Source organism: Haliaeetus leucocephalus, unplaced genomic scaffold, assembly GCF_000737465.1.
Source record: "Haliaeetus leucocephalus isolate CR32 unplaced genomic scaffold, Haliaeetus_leucocephalus-4.0 Scaffold566, whole genome shotgun sequence".
Lineage (NCBI taxonomy): Eukaryota > Metazoa > Chordata > Aves > Accipitriformes > Accipitridae > Haliaeetus > Haliaeetus leucocephalus.
Window position 1 is genome coordinate 2,493,064 of NW_010973002.1, and position 19,242 is coordinate 2,512,305.

Below are 19,242 nucleotides of genomic sequence, written 5' to 3' on the forward strand. Positions count from 1 at the left end.
AAAACAAAAAAAAAATGGGGGGGGGGGGGGAAACATGCCACTTGGACCTCTACAAGTAGGTCCAAGTCAGCAAACAGAAGCTTCAAGTCATCAAACAGAACTAGAGAAAAGACTGTACTGGCTTCTAGCTACTGCTTCTTTGAGAAGGGATGACTATCCAAACTGCCTATACACTGCGTGAGGATGACGGAAAAGAAAAGGAGGGGGATGAAGTGAGGGAGGAGAGACGGAAAAAATAATATTAAAAAAAATTACACACACAGGAGTCCTTTAAAACTCAGTACAGAAAGACCTGCCCCTGAACATCTAACTACAGCTGAAGCATTAATTTCTATAAATGAAAAAAGTGTATCCAAGCAAAATCTTTTAGAAAGTTATAAACTGCTGCCTGACCAGATGCTAAGAATGCCAGTCAAGCTATCCTGTGCAACCCTGTACAGTCACTGTCAGCCACCAAAGGAAGTACACTGGTGAAACACCATCAGCACCATAAGATACAGCAAAACAGCAGGAGTTCAGTTCAAAAACACATCAACTAAAATGCTGATAGTCTAAGTAGTTATACTTACTTCTAAAGTTAAAGGTGTATCAGCCTGTAAAGCTCCCAGACTTGCTCCTGGGTAGTACGGGACCATTAAATATACCAAAGGATCAGACTTCAACAACAAAAAAAGAAAAATAGACTGTTTCAAATATCAGGAGTATTGGAATTTTAACATGCATTAGATGTGTGATAAATCAATTCATTATCCTAAGCAGACAGTTTATCTAAACTCAGAAATGAACTATTTTTCTCATTCAATACTCCAATTTAAAATATGTTAACACTTTAAGGTCCAACTGCAAGTTTTTCAGCTTAAACCAGAAATCAAGGTCACCTTAAACCAGAAATCAAGGTCATCAATTTGAATCTTGCCTTGCAGAAAAGAAGGAAGAACAGTTGTAATAATCCAGATCTTTCCTTCTGTTGATCCCAAGCTCTGTGATACTTGGCAACTCTTTCTATCACTTTGGCTTCTGAGCTTACATCTACAGAGTAGCCCTTAAAAACAAAACAGATACCCAACCTATTACTCCTAATGCCTGTAACATTATAGCATCAAACTTTTTTTAATTAAAGGAATGCATATTGTTAGGTGCCATCAAATAACTTCCTCTTCTGCTTAACACAAAACTCAATTCCAACTGTCACAGATTGTTCCCATATTTTCTTATTAACTCTTAGAAAGTTTGTACCAACAAAACAGAGAGCATGTCTTTAATGTGAGATTTAAATAAGCCAAGTCAAAACCAAGAAGAGTATTTACAACTATGCCTCTCATAATACTACATCCCCTCATTTCCCAGTTGCTAGCAGATTGGTAGAGAAGCAAAGCAAGGGAAAAGAAGCAGTTTCTGAAATGTCTCAGTGAAACCATCAGGAAGACAAACCAGCATCTGCAAAAAGAGACAGGATTAATGAGCACGGTAAAAGGTCCACCAGATGCCAGAAAGGACAGACGGTAGAGGGGAAGCACTGTTCGTTACAGCAGTCCTCAAAAGAAGCTGGGGGGAGGGGGAATTCAGTAAGCAACATGGAAGCAATCGAAGGAAAACAATGCTTCATGTTCTACAGGCCCCAACAAAAAAAACTGCCATCAGAAAAGAGCTGTTAAACACAGGGATATGAAAGGAACAGCAAAGTTCACTAAGAATCAGCACGTTAATAAGCCAAGGCCTCACCTACAACACTAACTTGAAAGCCAGTGCCAACATTACCTTTAAAAGAACCTTCTGGCCCTGAATTTCCGAACACACTAAAGGTCGCTTCGTGCTCAGTTCCTTCATGGGCTCAGCATCCAAAAGGTCTCGCTCCAGGCTGTATGTCAGAAGTCCGCCGGAGTTCTGAAGCACATGCACACACAGATATCCAGGGTAAGCGCATGGCATTTAACAGCTGCTAAGATTCAGAGGCTTTGACTCCCTCTCCTCAATCAACTTAGCAGAGCACAAAATCAGCTGGGACATGTTAAAAAGTTAACAGCATCTGTTACGAAGAGGCTGGCCATGATGAGGCAGCTAATGAAATGCATTCCTTGAACATCTCCCAGAGAGGGGGAGAAGGAGGAAGACCACAACAAACAATGCTCAGCGTGTGTGTCCCCCAAATAGACACAAACTGTGCAGAGCATTGTTGGTGCAGTCCTGATAGTGCCTGAAACAATTAACTGGCAGTGCATTCAAACACAATCTCTGCTTACCATAAAGTTTAGAATTCCTGCTTCTGGATAAAGAAGCGGTAATTCAGGGAACCATTTCTGTACCAAATATGTAAGCTTCTCCTAAATGAGGAAACAAGGCCCAAAGTTTCAGGTCACTGGTTTCTGACATATATAAATATACACTGACATTAGCAATGTATACCCAGGACATTCAAATGTAGGTTGACCATGACTGCATCTCCTTCAACAACAGCATTCAAAGTAACACTGCCATTTGCTTTAAAACAAACAAACAAACAAAAACCCCCAAAACCACATCACCCAAACAAACACCACCCCCACCCCACCCCCCCCGAAAAAAAAAGAAAACCCAAACGAAAACCAACACACACAACATGAACACAGCAGTTCAATATGGACAGATTTTTTAAATCTGAGGGTGGGTAGTGTTAAGACTCCAAACAGCTCATGCACTATCACAGAAAATATTTCATCTTTTCTACAAGAGGCATTAGTAGACATAAACAAAGGAAAACTACTTCACTACGCATAAGTGGAAGAAAGAAATCAAGTAGTAGCACAGACCAGGCCAGCATCTCATGTACCTCCTACGCAGCTGTAATGCTGCAAGGTAACTGTTACACACAAGTGCTACATCTACAGAGGTAGGTATATCACCACAAATTCTGGTGCCCTTCTACTTACTCACAAGGCAATGGTTTCTGATTCTTCCCTCCACATACACAACAAAGAAAGGGTGATCTCCTTCACTTCAGGATAAAAGCCTGCTTTAACCTAATCATAAGGAAACAGTTCCCTTCTTGCAAGAAATACACTCTTTTTTCAGCAACTGAGCTTATGCTTTCACCTGCAGCTCTCCTGGGTTGAGAGCTACAGCTCACATTTTTTTCTCACCTCACCCCCTTATGGAGGGGGGAAGGGGGGGAAGGCCTGAAGAAACTATGTTCAAATAGGGATAAAACTGATCACCCTCCATGCTTTCTCCCATAGGTTTCACCAAAAAAGGACCATCTTAATATTCAACACTATAAAAATCACATTTTGTATTTTACCCAGAGCACACATTAAAGCAACTGAAACGCAGAGGTGCCTCATACAGGTTTGTTTTAGTTGCCTAAGTAGTTTAATACTTACATATTCTTCTTGTTCCTTGGATATTCCCTGAAGAACCCTATTTCGCAGATCAGCAATTTCCTCTTTTATTCTTGTCATTTCGAACTCACTGTAATCATCAGACTGCATTAGGAATAACAAAGTTAACATATAATTCTCATTCTGCTATTATACCAAACAATGGTAACCTACTATATCAGGATTAAAAAACAACTTCGATATCACAGTTCCAGAGTTGAACATATTCTCAAATGCATATTGTACTCAGTCTCCTTCCTGGAAACACAACAGAATCTCTTAAAATCTAATCACGGAGAAAGTTGTTCTCTTTATTTATGTGACAGACCAAATATTCTAGCCCTATGCCTACTTGTTTCCTAAGTCAAAGAGCTTTTTTTTTAATTAGTTGATCACATATAATCATAACAGCAACATAATTCATCTACCAGCAATGCCAGTTCCATAATTCATTCACTTTTTTCTCCCATAAGCAGGAATTCTCCTCATGTCACCTCATTATTCAAGAACACTTTTCCCAATGGGTTTCATTAGCGTGTCTCATTTTAAATCTCTCTTGGAAGCTTACTGCCCCTGTACAATGCTTACAGAGAGACACATGCAGGTTCTTTTTTTTCCTTAAGCATCATCAGATTAATTAATGTACAATCAAACAAACAGCACTGAAGCTGGGGTAGTATTTACATTCTTTGGACTTCTCTGAAGGGAACAGACATTGACTTCTGTCACCAAAGGAAAGGTACACCATTAAAGTAAAAACTTAAGGTAATCACACAACCAGCCCTGTAAAAATAGCTGGACAAAACTGCTCATGCTGTGAACAGAAACCGTCACCAGAGGGACTTAGTTAAAAGCACAGTGCCATGGCTGGGGACTGAAACAGAAAAGTGGCTATGTACTGACTTTTTTTTTTTTTTTTAAACCATTCAGGCTTGGTCTCAGGGGCCTCCAAAACTTCCACAGTTAAAGGCAAAATTCAGGTCAGAAAACACAAACTGTTCTATATAGTTACTACTTACTTAGAATAACCAGAATTAAGATTTCTAAACCAATTGAAAAAAATAACTGACAAAAACACCAACACTGTAACATTTTCATACTTCCTCAAAGTTGTTCTTTTCAACCAGCTTCCACCTTAACTGGGCCTTTAAGCTTTTCACAGTTTTCTTAATTAACAATAAGTTGTTAATATCAGGTCTTCTATTGAGCCATTCCTCAGCCTGTTTCTTGAACTAGGACAAAAAGGAAAAAAAAAAACCAAAAAACCAAAAACCATCAGAATGTGTTCAAGCGTTCTATTTTAATATACTTTAGTCCAATGCAGTAGAGAAACTGCCTGAAGCCTATTTGAATTCAGCTTTTCAGGGTCTTTCCCCACAGAAGAGGGGTTTTATTGTGTTTCATTTTAATTACTTTAACAACCTTCTGGAAAAACAACATCCTGCTTAAAGCTCAATCCCCTTAGGTTACATACTACTGATTTGTAATGAATCCAGAGATTCCAGCTTCCACAACTTTATTTTTTAAAAAACTATCTTTGTATTTAAATGAAATGAAGCATTGGCTGAGGTAATGCACAACTGCAATTCTTAAGGCTTAACCCAACCAATCTCTCATCACCAATATACTCCTAGAATTTCCTTATAAAAAGAGGACATCTTTCAAAAAGAAATTATGTCAGAAAAGATTACTAGTATAGATCAGAGTGACAGAAATAAATAAGGCATAAACTCACCTCAACACTGGCCAAGTATCTGTTCTTTATGACAGTGATCATACTTTGCTCCTGACAAACTTTATGTATAACTTTATTGTAAGCACTCATAATTATTCCCTTCTCTGTTTCATCATACTCCTGGATTGAATTACACAGAGGGAGATTAAAGATTGAGAGTTCTTCACTTATGCACACCAATGTTTAAGATCTAAAACCTTCACTAAAAAATTCCATTGTTAATGGCAAAAATAATTTATCAGATTTTTCTCTCTCTTCTTAAAGAGATTCTAAAAGGGAAGTTAGCAAGTCTAACAGTTCATCCAACAGTTTCAACAGAATAAAACTGATTAGCACTTCTATGCAGAAGTCCAATTTCATATTCCACATGCTATGAAAGCATTTTTTTTTTTTTTTTTTTTAAGAATAGCACAGTCAAATAGATATGAGGCATTAAAGCATGCAACCATTCTTCTAAATGAGTCACTGGTTCTATCACAGAGAGCAGTCACAAGCACACTAAACTACTGGTTTGTTGTTAGTATGATGCTGTATCAAAGAACAGGTTCAACTTCTGCTGACATGACCATCCTCTGGCACAGTAGGGACTCTCATTGTAGAGACAATGCAAGTACCTCAGAGTTAGCAAAAGAGAATGGAGGAAATGCTTATCAGAAAAGGTAAATAACTGGGAAAAAGGCTAACACAAGCATAGAAGAAGATTACCAGTAAGGCAAGAACACTTGTCCTATGGAAAATGAAAGTGATTAAAAACTAATAATCTCTTAAGACTGAAAAAAGTAAATTTATCCATACACATTCACGCCAAGAGGCAATCCCATTATTTTAAACATAAACTTACTTTTCATCACCTGTATTTTCAACACAAGCACCAAAACTCAGTACAGCTCAAAGAAAGCTTCTCTGCACATAATGGGGGAAGAACCAGTTTTCCCAGTATTTCTGTTAAGCTAGTCATACATAAGCTAAGTTCCGGTAACCCAAAGCTGTCCTCTGCCTGTTACCTGGAAAACACGTTCTTTTCTCTCTGGAAAGCAACCTGAGTGACTTTCTACCACATCTCCACAAAAAAAGATGCTGCCCTGTAGCAAATAAACTCATCCGATACATTAAGAAAAGCTTTAAACTGAAATCAAAGATGTATAAAATATATAGAAGACATGACACAGTAGGCATGAGTAGAACTTACATGTAAGTCAGTATCCAGTTCTTCACAAATAGCCAACTCAACCTTTTTGAGAATTTCATCCAGATTGCCAACCACTTCCTCTAAATCTGAAGATGCTTCTGACATCAGGTCAAAACCCTTCAAAGAGGGACGAGAGGGTGAAAAAAAAAAAGAAAAAAAAAAGTCAGCCTTGCAATCGAAAGTAAGAAGTTAGCAAGCAGACAGCAAAAAAAAGCAAGAAATACAAAGAGTTAGCACTACTGGAAACCTAATCAGGATTTGTGTCATATCTCACCTTTAACTGCCTCACACTTCAGTGATATAATGACTTCTATAACTAAGATTCACCAGGCAAGAAGAAAGTTGATTCTTACCTTAATCGCGTTTCATTTTCCTAATCTCATTTTGATTTTTTACCAAAAATGGAACAGTTGAAGAATCCCAATCCTTCTCCTATTGAGTTTCATGTCAAAAATCAACATGTGTGCTGCCCACACAGTGATACACAAGACGCTCAATATGGCACTTTCACTGTCACGTGGGCTTTCCATTCCTATACAGTACTACCTGAGATAAAGAAACATCCTGGAATCTATTTCGCAGTTTATCAAGTGTGAAATAAGGTTAAAGATTTCTCCAGGAAACACTATGTGTTTTCAGAGAAGTCAAGAATAAATTAGCTTCAAGATAGAAGATACAGAAGGTGCCAGAGAAAAATCAGTAGGATAAGCTTATAATTACATTGAATGTTGTTTTCAGCAAAGTTTTATTACTCATATCTGCAGAAGAGATATTACACTGGCAACCAGAACTACAATGAAAATATGGTCCTGTATTTAACATGCACAATACGCAGTCATAATAGAAACCTGCAAGCTCCACCTTGTTCACTTACCTATCAAGCATGTGTATTCCACTAAAGACTGTGAAAATATTTTATTGCCTTAACCTTAAAGGAACTAAAATAAAAACATTAACAGTGCAAGTTCAAACAGTATGTTGCTCCCCAAAGCCTGGAGTTGCATACTGGAAAGGAGCCATCCAGTCTCCGAAAATTTCCTAGTCTGTCATTGACCCATCTCCTATTGTAGATTCTGATTGATGCTACATGAGATTAATTTGGATTCAGAAAGAGAGGAAGAGCAGTATCTATTTAAAATAAAGGGAAGGGAAACACTTCAAAGAAGCATTTCCTCTACACGATTGCTCACACTTTTTCTTAAAAAAGGAGGTGGAAGTTAAATTGCAACAGAATAATTGCTTATCAAAAGCTGAAATGGTTAGATTATGGATAAGTGAAAATTTCTTCCTTGGTCTACCCAGCAGCACTTTACCAACCCATGCCAAAAGTCTGTACATTTCCTGTGTCTCTGAAATGTTTGCAGAAAAGTTCAGTTTTGAAACAGGTAAACCAAAGTTCATCACTACACTAACAAACTTTAGTCACTTTCATACATGCAGAACAGCACTCTGAATTGCACCCAGCAATCACAGAAACCCACCTGCCAGTTTGTTTGCCCCCTCTAATAACTGACATGATTATAAACATCTGCAAGTAATTATACTCATTAACATTATACTGCACATGACATGCACCAAGTCTACACCACTGCTGAACAGCATTTACCATCAGGTCAAGGAACACTGTTACTCATAACAGCATCTGGCCACAGTAAATGCTCTCGTTACAATGAAATGCAAGGGCAGAAAACCTATTCACTATGAAAGTGCACGGCCCTTGTGGATTACGTACAATTCACATGGGCAGGAAGGTTATGCTGACACAAACTGAAAACATTTACACACAAGTGCAACAAGATGAAGGAAGCTGGGCCTACAGGAATGGAGAGGGAGCAGCTTACAGTCTTTCCAGAAAGATTAAGAATCCTAAACTGAGCAAGAACATAGATATTAAGCACAGAGTCAGGAAAGCTGCAAAGTTACCTCCCTACTTTGCACTTTCACTACAAGCAGAACTCAATGGATGGTAACCCACTTTCACCATCCATCTCCTTTTAAGACAAATAACACACACTCAACTTCAGTGCTCCAAACCTCCTACAACTCAGACAAAGACAGAGCATCAGAATGGTATTCCAGAAAATATTGTAGGACATGCAAATAGAAGTGGACAATTTATTTGCATAAACTCTCCAAATTCAGCATTCCAATGAGGGGAAAAAAAACCCCAAACGCTATTATATATTTGTCTGCAACTTGTACCTAGATCATGTCCAGTCAGATTGGCTTATTCTTTGCAGTGATCTTTCATCACCTCTGTCAGCAGCATTTATGAACTAGAACCTTTTAAAATCTGAAGTCCTTCTATCCAAAGGCCACTTCAAAGGACTAATTGAAGCATTTCAGTCACAAAATGAACAGGCAGAGCACACCCATACAAAAGTTATACTTGCATAAAAGTACTGATCTTTACACAAAAGATGTCCTTTCACAAGAAAGCATAAACTCTGGCTCACCACAAAGGTACACTAAGAATACAGGTAAATTAACATTCCTCAACACATTACCTTTCCCTCTGTATTGAGGCACTGTCATTTAGAGCCACTGTTAATAGGCACAATCTCCCTGCCATAGCTAGTTGTTCCTACTAATGCCTACTCCTCACGAGCTTGGTTAGACAGTGTCATACTTCATCTTTTTCACCAACAGGAAAAATTGACTGTTCACCTTACCTTTACAATGCCACTGAACCAGTCAGCAAGAATTTGCAGAGCTGTGTCCGTATCATTTCTGACACAAATTAACTTCTTCATTTTAACATTCTTCCACTTAAAGAACTGTTGAAATATCTCCTCAGAGTCATCTGCTTCAGAACCTTGACCATACACCATCTCCAGCGAAGCAGACAGTTCCTGTGCATTGAGTGAATCAAACAAAACCAGGTTTGCAATCCTGAAGAATTTTGTGACCATATAATATCTATAAGAATCAAGATATTTAACACAGAAAAAGTTAGCACTACCTGCTGTCATGAAATTATTTCTACTATGAAAGCCTCTTTCCATATCCAGTAAAGTATATTTTATATCCACTTTCCTCTCAGATCTAGTGGCAGTATGTCTACCAGAAAATGCAATGCAGAAAAGGATCTCACACAGAGATAATAGTGTCTGATTTTTCCCTTCAAAATATGGAAGGAAAAGACACTGCAAAAAGCTTAACAGCTCCTAAGAAGTCATTTGTATTCTAGTTTCTTCTTCCCTACAGATTGGACTTTAAAGTCATACTTATCAGAATAAAGAGCAAAACAGTGTTCAATTTATAATGCTCCTCATAGGATTGCTCAAATTCAGAAAACAAAGTGAACTTGTACTAGGAAACAAGGTGAGCAGCCAGACGCCCAAGGAATGCTTCTGGACTGATCCCTCCCTTCAAAATTCACTAGTCAAAGCTCTTCTGATGCACCTTTGTCATCACACTGATGCCCAGATGGAACAGCAATTACCTACATGCCTGATACCTGAAGGCCCTCTGAAACGAGTTTTACAGTCTAGAAACTTCTATTTCTATCTAAAAGCCAAGTATCCTGCAAGTATATGAAGCATATGGTCTACCTCCTTTTGACTTGTATTGGAAAAGAAACTGAAGTGCTGCACATAAGGGAAAGGCATTGAGACTAAAGCTCAGGGCAAGCAGAAATGACTTTTAAACAAAGGGCAGTCTGTCAAATGACCTGAAGAACAAGCAGGGAGGAATGTATCAGTCAAGTACCAGTAGAGACAACATCCTGACAGAAAGCAGACTTCCTTGCACCTGGGTAGAAAGTCCCATGATGAAAAATACTTGAGAGCTACATTGGTGCTTGCAGGCAATTTGCTGTAGTTCAAAAGAGAAAATTCTCCCTGAACAGTGGGATTTGACTGGATAAACCTGTGCTTTTGTAATAAATAGCATCCTTCAGCTCTCAAAATCCATCATTTTACTTACCCACATCATTCCTGACAAGATCACTAACGAAACCCCGAGAAAGGCTGCTGACAGTTTGCTTATACACAGTGTTTCACTTTTTTTCTTTTGTCAGATCCCAGAACATTTGAGTTAAATATCACAGACCTTCCCAAACAACACCTAGGTCACATAGATGAAGAAAAACACCAAAACACCTCTCTCTCCTCCTCTCGAGAGAGGTTTTCATCTTTGCATCCCTTCAGATGCAACAGCCAATACCATGAAAAAAGCAATATGACAGAACTTAAAGTCACTTGTCAGGAGGCAGCAGCAATGGCCTCCCCTTGCCAAGGGCTGCCAGGTAGTGCAGAGGTGAAGAAGTGAGCTTGACCAATTTTGTAGAACTATACATGATGATGCCACAACCAGGCCCCAGCTCTACAGACACAGCACAGCAAAAGTTCAGATTGGGGCCAAAAGCATAACAATTTCCTCACATTATAACCAACTACAGTGACACACACACACACCCCCACACACAAAAAACTCCACCAACCCAAAACAAACAACAACAACAAAATCGACCAAACAGTACCTTATGAAAATTGTAAAACCACTTTGATAACAATTGTTACTACAATGAACAGCATTCATTCAGTACAACAGATTGTTTAAAACAGCAATTTCCAACAGAGCCAAGTGACATGAGCTTTGTACAAATATGCTTGTCTATAAGTAAATACAAGAAGGAAGTTCGTGCTAAATTTATGGACGCTATTTAAATCACTCAAGTGCACAACAGATTTTTCTTGTATTCTTTTTTAAACAGCTGGAACTTAACACACCAGGATACACATGGATAGAAAATAGCATGGCAAGGCTTTGAAGCCAAGTTCAAATGCAACAGTCTGAAGGAGGAAGAAAAAAAATCATCCCATTTAACAGCAGCCAGAAGTGGGTAATAGCGCTGAGGAAAGTGCTCAGTAACAGTTTCATATCCAGTATCACACTCTGTTTACAAAAATAATAGCACTAGTCACACCAGAAGAGTATCTGCATGCATTCCATCAGGCTGTCCTCAAGGAAAGAATCCTGTAAGTTACATCCTATTTCTTCCCATTTCTTTTTCATAATACAAACACACTTCCCTAAAACATTAACAACTTCACCAGCATATGGATATAGAAGCAGGCTCCAGAAGGATAACAAGTTGCCATATGAAGACAGCTCAGTGGTATACAAGAACTTGTCCCAGTTGCGATCTCTAAGCACCATAATTCAAAGGGAGCAGAACAAGCTACTACACACTATCCATGGGGCAAAGGAAACATGCTTTACAGACAGCTAGCACAGAACAGCTGACCAACTCTTCAGCTCACACCCTAGCTTTCTTTAGAGTAACTTATGTGTATGCCCACACTCTCAGCTTCCCTCTTCACCAATGCAGCATTATCACTTGGAAAGCATAGAGCTCACTGTTTATTTCGGTCCTAGCCAGTTGGACCAACTGCAGCTGAAGCTGTTTGAATCTGTCTGTAGTTGAGGCCAACAACAATTCTCACCAGAAGGTATAAAACATAAGCCAGAAGAGATGTATGATGCAGAAGAGAGGTTTGCAATACACAGCCTCAGTGAGAGGGGCATTAGCTCCCAAGCTCCTGTTCTGAGAGACAGTGGAAAAATACTTGTTCTCTAGGACAGTACAGCATGACCTCTTCAGCTCTTTAAAACTGCAACCAAGGTTCTCGCTGATACGTGGTAAAAACTTATTTCTGTTTCCCTGCTTGGGAAAACTGTTTCAATCTTCTAGTTCCTAATACAAGAGAGGACCATCACCACAGTTAAGCTAAAGCCCAAAATTCACTTAACACACCTAGCAGCATTTCAGTACCCCTTCAAGTATTTTCAAAACACTATTAAAATGTCACTGCAGTGCAATTATCTAGAAGATGCTTAATGCCTACCACCTAGTGGATTAGCACAGCATAACCCTTAAACACACACCAAAAAAAAAAAACCCCCCAAAAAACCAAAAAAACCCCCCACACAAACCCAAACCCCAAAACCAACCACAAAACAGAACCCCCCTGGCCCCAACACCACACCACGACTTTCCTCTGTCTGAAAGAGCAGGATCCACACAGGGCCTCCAGTGATAGAAAGTCATGAAATGCCAACCATCCAACCCCTTTTTGAATTAAGACACTAATCTGCATATCAGACTAGAACCAAAAAATAAGTGTATCAAAACATTTTTTTGAATGGCATTGAAAAATAATTCCATTAGAAATTGAGTAATTCCATGAAAATTTGAAAGCTTCAATTTATTAATGCTGCTCCAACCTTAAACAAACTTATGTGCAGCCTGTAATCTTGGTAATTTTTCATAAGAACACAATTTTATACATGTGTGGATGAATACATCTCTGGATTTGTACAGACAAGCTGTCAAACTACTGCCAAACTTCTTCCCCTCTCCACACACACTTGCACAGTCAAAATAAAAGCAAGTACTATTTCTGAAGTTAAAAAGAAGAAAAGGAATTTTTTCTAATAGCAAAGGCCAGTGACACCAGCTCGGTAATATTTCTGTGGGTAAAGTCCTCTTCAAAAGTTCTCACTGCCTCTACAGAGCCTATTTCCCCATCTACTTCCCCATCTTCTTATGTTGGGTTGACTGAGAGGGAGAGAGACTCTTCCTATAAATATATGCTTCTGTGGTGTTTAATTCTCACCTTAAAAAAAAAAAAGCTTAAAACATTTTACACTTTGCTACACTAGTCCAAACTACACAGCCACCTTAACAGAAAGGCCTAGGAAAGCATATAATCCAACCATAAAACCCACCACCACAATTTACAGGACAACTGCATTGACTTTTTAATTATAGGTTCTCTCTTTAACACCTGTCTTCTACTAAATATTCTGTGCTTAGTGAAATCTTGTTAGTCACCAAACACAGTACCATAAGAGAAAAGCTGTTGCTCAAATCCAGGATCTAGATAATGATTTCCCTAGAAATAAAACATCTAGGAGACCAGGATCACAAGTAACACTGAGAACTACAGGCGTCAGATGTACAACTTAACTTGGAAGTATTATCTAAAGCTTCATCTGCTGCTGTCGAGGTCTCCAACTATAAAATGTGTAACATTTAAGAAACACCCTCCACAGATTCTCTGTTTCAGAATCAATACTGATAAAATCAACCTCCTTACCTGTAACGTTCTTGAGCGCTCAGAGAGGGGCAGCTGATCCACTTCCAAAATTAATTCTTCCACTGCTGAATACAAGTTCTGCTGCACCTCATCCCTCTTGGTAATCAATTCATCTCTTTCATCCTACACAGAAAGAAAAGCAAGTCAGCAACTCACACCCAAACGCCACATACACAATGTGGAAAGTGATACAAAAAAGCGTTAATCCTTGCAAGTATGAATAACACAATACAGGCCTGACTAGGAATGAGTGAAAAAACAAATTTTGTTTTTAAACTCTACTCCTATGACATGACCACCTTGCACAAATACCGCATCCTTTACAGTGTAAAAATATGACATTATCAGACAACTGAAGAAACAGTTTCTGCATGACTGTTGATAACAATGGGAGTCCTAAGGGCCCCTGTAAACTTAAAATGTCCTTGTTGTCCTGCAGTTTTTGACTGTATTACAGAAATTAGAATTTGGATTATCCACACTTATATACATGCCAAATTACATCCACAAAGTCAGATTGCAAAAGATTTCTTGCTGGAGAAGAATATTCTAGAATAAAAAAAAAAAAAAACCAAAACAAAACTTTACCAATTTTTTCCTTTCCTTCTAGCAGGAAAGACAGGTGACTTGTAAACTCCCTACTGATTATCTGCAGTAAGATCATTAAACTAAAAATAATTTTCTAGAAAACAAAAACAAAGTTTCCCTTGGATGACTGGCAGGATTAGTTCTGCTAATGGGAAAGGAACCCCACATTCATAACAGACAAGGTACCTGACAGACTCACCAAACCCAAACCTCTCAAAATGGATGAAGGAAGTTAAAATCTATACTCAGAAGCACGTTTGCAGTGTTCTTTTCAGTAATTTAACTCAACATGCCAACAGAAATATGAAAATATATATGTGAACATGGAAGACCAAACTACAGCTTTACAGACCTACTGTAAATATTTGCTATTTCCTTCTACATCCATCTTCAAATATTAAAAAGTAAAATGATTGAAGGAGCTATAACACACTGTCCTGACACATGTTCCCTTCCCCACCCTGCCCCCCCATTTCCATTTAAAGAAATGGAAAACAACGGAAGAGTTAACCATCGCACTAATACCAGTTTCACATGGAGCCAAAGAGGAGTCAAATGAACACTTCCTATTAACAAGCAATATAGAATATAAATGTATCTGTAATATAAATATGTATACACAAACACAGGTTCAAGAGTGTTTTTAAATTTACATTATCCAGTGAAATCTTAGAAGTTGACTTAATCAGGAGTTTGTAAGTATCCACAGAAGATAGACTAGAAACCTTTTGCCTGTAAGACAAGGACAGAATGAGATCCCATGGTTGGAAACTGATAGGTGAACAAACTCCAACTAAAAGTAAAATCCCAAGTTGTAGCATACACTGCTTTAAAACTTACATTAGCAATTGAACAGATGTTGTCATTCAGCCAGATATTAGTGGGCTGGATAATAAAAATCAGTGGATTAAGTTCTATTATAAAAGGTGAACACAACATTAACTGCTTCAGCACTTAAAAACATGAAACAACAGCAACAAAAAGATTTTAACAGGCAGTTCTGCACTTCTTGGGCATCTTGGGTAACCAAAAGCACAGACAATTTTTACAGACTTCCTGCTGGTTTTCCGGCATGAGACAGGATTTAGTTTGTAAAAGAATACTGTAACACATGGCATAAAAAGGATTAAGGACCCCCTGTCATAAAGAACACTTTTCAAGACAAGATTTCTGCAGAATATTAGTTTAAAAACTAGAGCGATGGAGACATAATGTAGTAGAAGATTCAGCCAGGCAACCAAACTCCAATTAATACCAGGTTCAAGCAGTAGAATAAATTTAATAGTCTACACATGACTAAATGACAATCCAAGAACTCAACAGACAGCTCAGGAGCCACAGGCCAAGTCTCCTTCCAATGTCTGCCATTTAACTAGGTACATGTGACAGTTCATGGCTCAGATAATGCCTGTTAAGTAACAGTAACTTTAGAGAGCATGAAGTACACAGGCAATATTTTAATAGTCTGCTTTACAAAAACGTAAGCTCATCACAACAGCAAACAGTAGAATTAAACTCCTTTAAAACAGGCTAAACACTTCTCAAACTACAATATTTTGTTTATTTTGTGTCTGGTTCATCTTATATCTCAAAAAAAAAAAAACCAAAAAAAAAACCCCCCCCCCCCCCAAACCAAAACCAAACTACACACAACCAACCACCAGACTCGGTCATACCAAATGCCAAGCTAGCTTACCATCTTGTTTCCAATAACTATAGCAATGCTTACTAAAGTCCATAACAGCAGGATATGTATAGTGCAATCACCTCATCGATGTATTCTTGCTTTAGCGTGATTTAATGACCTCATAAGCAAGAGAAAAAAAAATTAATCCCCCTCCATGGATAAGTTCTAATCCATTTTTAGAGCTTATTTCTACTTTCAGCCCCAGTTTTTGGCTCCCTTTAGTGCAAGTTACTACTTCGCAGTATACGAAATAGCTAAAACTAGCTCTGGCATCAGCATCCTCATTAAACAGCTCTATTTATCACACCCTCCCCCACTTTTTTTTTTTTTTTAAAATGAGCAACTGAAGAGTTCTTTTTTAAACATTGGCATGATTATTTTTAAATCCTTCCCACAAAAAATGTTTTGTATGTACATTACAGTCTCCAATAAAGTAAATCTTGAGTAAGTTTCTAAATGAAAATCAGAAATTAAGCAATACATCCATAAAACACTATCTACAATGTCTGAAAAGTCAGTATTTGTATTACACCCTATCAACTATGGGTATCTACCTACATCGCAATCAGGGCAACTTCTAATTATCCCTGTTTTTTTCATCTGTAAAGCTACCATCCTCTCGGTAACTTTTCATAGGAGAGCTGGTTAAGTGATCAGCACCACTACCTTCCTATTTGGATGCTGAATTTACATGAAACTCCATGATTAGTTTTTAATATATTTTTAAGCATTTCCACTCCAGAAGAACCATCTTTGTCGTTTTCATACACACCTCATTTCACCGGTTACCTTTTATGCTTCCAAGACATACATTACACAAATACCTTATGAAGAACAAATGCTCCAGTTGCCCATCTTCGTTGTTGGGACAGTATCCAGGAGAGACCCAGTTAAGCCAGCATAAACCAACTAAGAAAGCACAGACAATGGAAACTGAAATAATGACATTTACTCTGCACTCAAACTTTATTGGGTTTACTCATGCCTGTGATATTTGTTTAAGATGCATTAGGTTTCCCCCAAAGCAAGACAAGATGTTCACTCCCAAGAGCTTACAAACAAATGAGGCTTGTGACAGCAAGAGAGGGCATCAGCACTGCAGGGAGGTTAAAGGAAGAGCACATTGCTTAGGCAACCAAATAGCAAGAATTAACTTAGTAAAACAAATTTTGGCAGCTAGGTTGACAGATTAAGCAAACAGAGTTAAACAGTCTGCTATAGTTTAATAACCAGCTATTTCATCCATCTGTTTGGGTTCACTGGGCTTCCTGTACACTGGATTTAACTGTACCTCATTTTAACTGAGCAGGAAACAAAGTTAGTGACATTAACATACTTGTTAGCCTATCTACAGTCAGTATAAGTTAAGTAGGGATGACAGGCAGAATAACAAGCACACCCTTTTACTGTGTGCATCCTGAACACTTCTTGTATTTGCAAATACAGTAGCCAAGATTCTGTGGCATGTTAACAGCACATAAAATACATCTTTAAAAATCAAAATGATTCTCAGGAAAAAAAAAGTTAAGTCACTACACTGCACACTGAAACAGGATAACCTTTGTGGTACTGTAGCTCTAGCATGATGCCACCAAAACTCTTGTTCTGTACCCTTCACCTGCCAAAGTCTTCAAAATACTTGAGACAAATTCCACAAGAGCCTTGCGATGTCCTGCTTCCAGCTGTTACCAATTCATCTTGAAAACTAAATTAATTCTTCAGGGACCTCTACACTTCCACACGCATTCCCACTTACATACCCTTTGCGGCACTCGGGCACTCTGGGGGATATGTGACATCTAGCAGAACTCCCATCTTCTTTATTTTTCCCTGTTTAATAAAATATTTGTGACACTACCATGACAAATCCTCTCTTCAGATAGCAGGAAGTTTTTTTACAGCAATGGCGTGCTCTTGAAAGTCACAAGATTTCATGCCACCGTTCATTTACACCTTAGCTTCAGCAACCAGGAACAATGTCAGAATAGGGCGGGTGGGATGGGGACGTGGGGGCTTGCTGATTTCTGAACAAAACAAGTTCTGAAGCCATGTGTGAGGCCACACCTTGCCAACATAAAACAGAGGGCTACAAAAACACATGTGGAGCTACCAGAAGCAGCATAGTGCTGTAAGCTCATTTCAGCTGTATTTCGAGTATTTTGGCAGCGTAACACGCTGCAACACATCATGAAGACGTGACTTCATTGTTAGCCATTCACAACTGAAACGGGTGACAATGTCCAAATTGTCTAACATATTCCAACAAATTAGTCCATCAGAAAAACCTCAAGCACTCTTCAAGAATTAAACCTCTTTCATATTTCTCATGGAAAAATGCTGCTTGCTGGGGCTGGCAACTCAAAACAAACAAACAAAAAAAAAAACAAAAAACCCCCACCCTAAACCTCAAACACACTGCCACCTGAATGACAGCAAAGCAACCATCTCCTCTATTGAATAACCAATTTGAGACTCACCAGTGACACCACTGTATCTGCATCTGTCCTAACTCTTGTCCACGTTGAGAGTTTTCTTTCTGTCTATCCCCAGCCCAACTAAGTCAAAGCAAAACTGGACGACTGTGGTGATGCAGGCACCTCCAGGCCACATTGGGATGTCAGGACCAGCCAACATTTTGTTCTTGTGCAGTGAGGTGGGACAACCTTGTACTTTCTTATCCTGGCTACAGTACAGTGAGTTAGGATGATTAGGCATTCCCTAACCAGACATGAAACTCCTGCCACCTGGATCATGGCCCACCTTGGAGGGTGTCAGAATTACCTGACAAGAACTATGGCCAGAACGGAAATACATTGCCCAAAGTCACCTATACATAGTGGTCCTAAGCAAGACCCTTTCAGCTCTCTGGGATCACAGCAGGCGGTGACCCAGTATCTCCCCCTAAGTTGGGACACCTCTCAGGGTAGATTTCACAAGGATTTTAAGTAGTAGATATTGTGAGGATTTCAAAGAGTAGATTTCACAAGAATTTCCAAGATTGTCTGCTAATAGATGCCAATAAAGAAGGGGTCAAAGATCATCTGCTGACAAATGTTGACAAAGGAGAATAGTGAGTAATTTGCTAGAATTTGATTTTGTGAGGTTTTTAAAAATCATTTGGTATCAATAGTTTACTATAATTGGCCAAGAGAGAAAATCTTGATTATAGGTTAACCTCTATATCTGTGTGTGCGTGTGATGTAAGAAACTCTGTAGTGCTGACAGCAAACTTTATTAAATCACTCTGATAATTGGCTGCTGATTAAGCATTGTTAAAAATCATTCTCCTACACATTACTTCCCTATACAAGATGCAATATTAAAATGTCATCTGCTTGTTAACACTTATCTTAGTGCTGCCAAGTTTAAACATTTGACTTAGTTTTTAGTAAACAAAAGAATCTCTTTTCACCTACAGCAATCAAATGTATGCCATGCTATAGATGTTTTAATACTTTTCCCTGTATGAGCAACAGAAACAGAACTTACTTGGATTCTCCTCATGGCTCATTATTTTCTAGTCCATTTCACGAGCTGTTTAATTCAGCGTAATACAGCAATACTTCTTAAGCAAAAATGTTTAA

The 19,242-nt window shown here is 38.5% G+C and overlaps 1 protein-coding gene across 1 annotated transcript in view; it reads right to left on the reverse strand.

Annotated features, from left to right (window-relative positions):
* STK31 (serine/threonine kinase 31) overlaps positions 1–19,242 on the reverse strand; it is a 40,554-nt gene that overhangs the window by 9,070 nt on the left and 12,242 nt on the right. Inside the window, exons 10-19 of the mRNA XM_010577655.1 lie at positions 13,384–13,506; positions 8,950–9,129; positions 6,278–6,394; positions 5,089–5,208; positions 4,454–4,585; positions 3,357–3,458; positions 2,241–2,321; positions 1,759–1,884; positions 917–1,042; positions 570–656 (exon numbers count right to left, since the gene is read on the reverse strand). Of these exons, the coding sequence (XP_010575957.1) occupies positions 570–656; positions 917–1,042; positions 1,759–1,884; positions 2,241–2,321; positions 3,357–3,458; positions 4,454–4,585; positions 5,089–5,208; positions 6,278–6,394; positions 8,950–9,129; positions 13,384–13,506 (1,194 nt within the window). The remainder of the gene's footprint in view (positions 1–569; positions 657–916; positions 1,043–1,758; positions 1,885–2,240; positions 2,322–3,356; positions 3,459–4,453; positions 4,586–5,088; positions 5,209–6,277; positions 6,395–8,949; positions 9,130–13,383; positions 13,507–19,242) is intronic.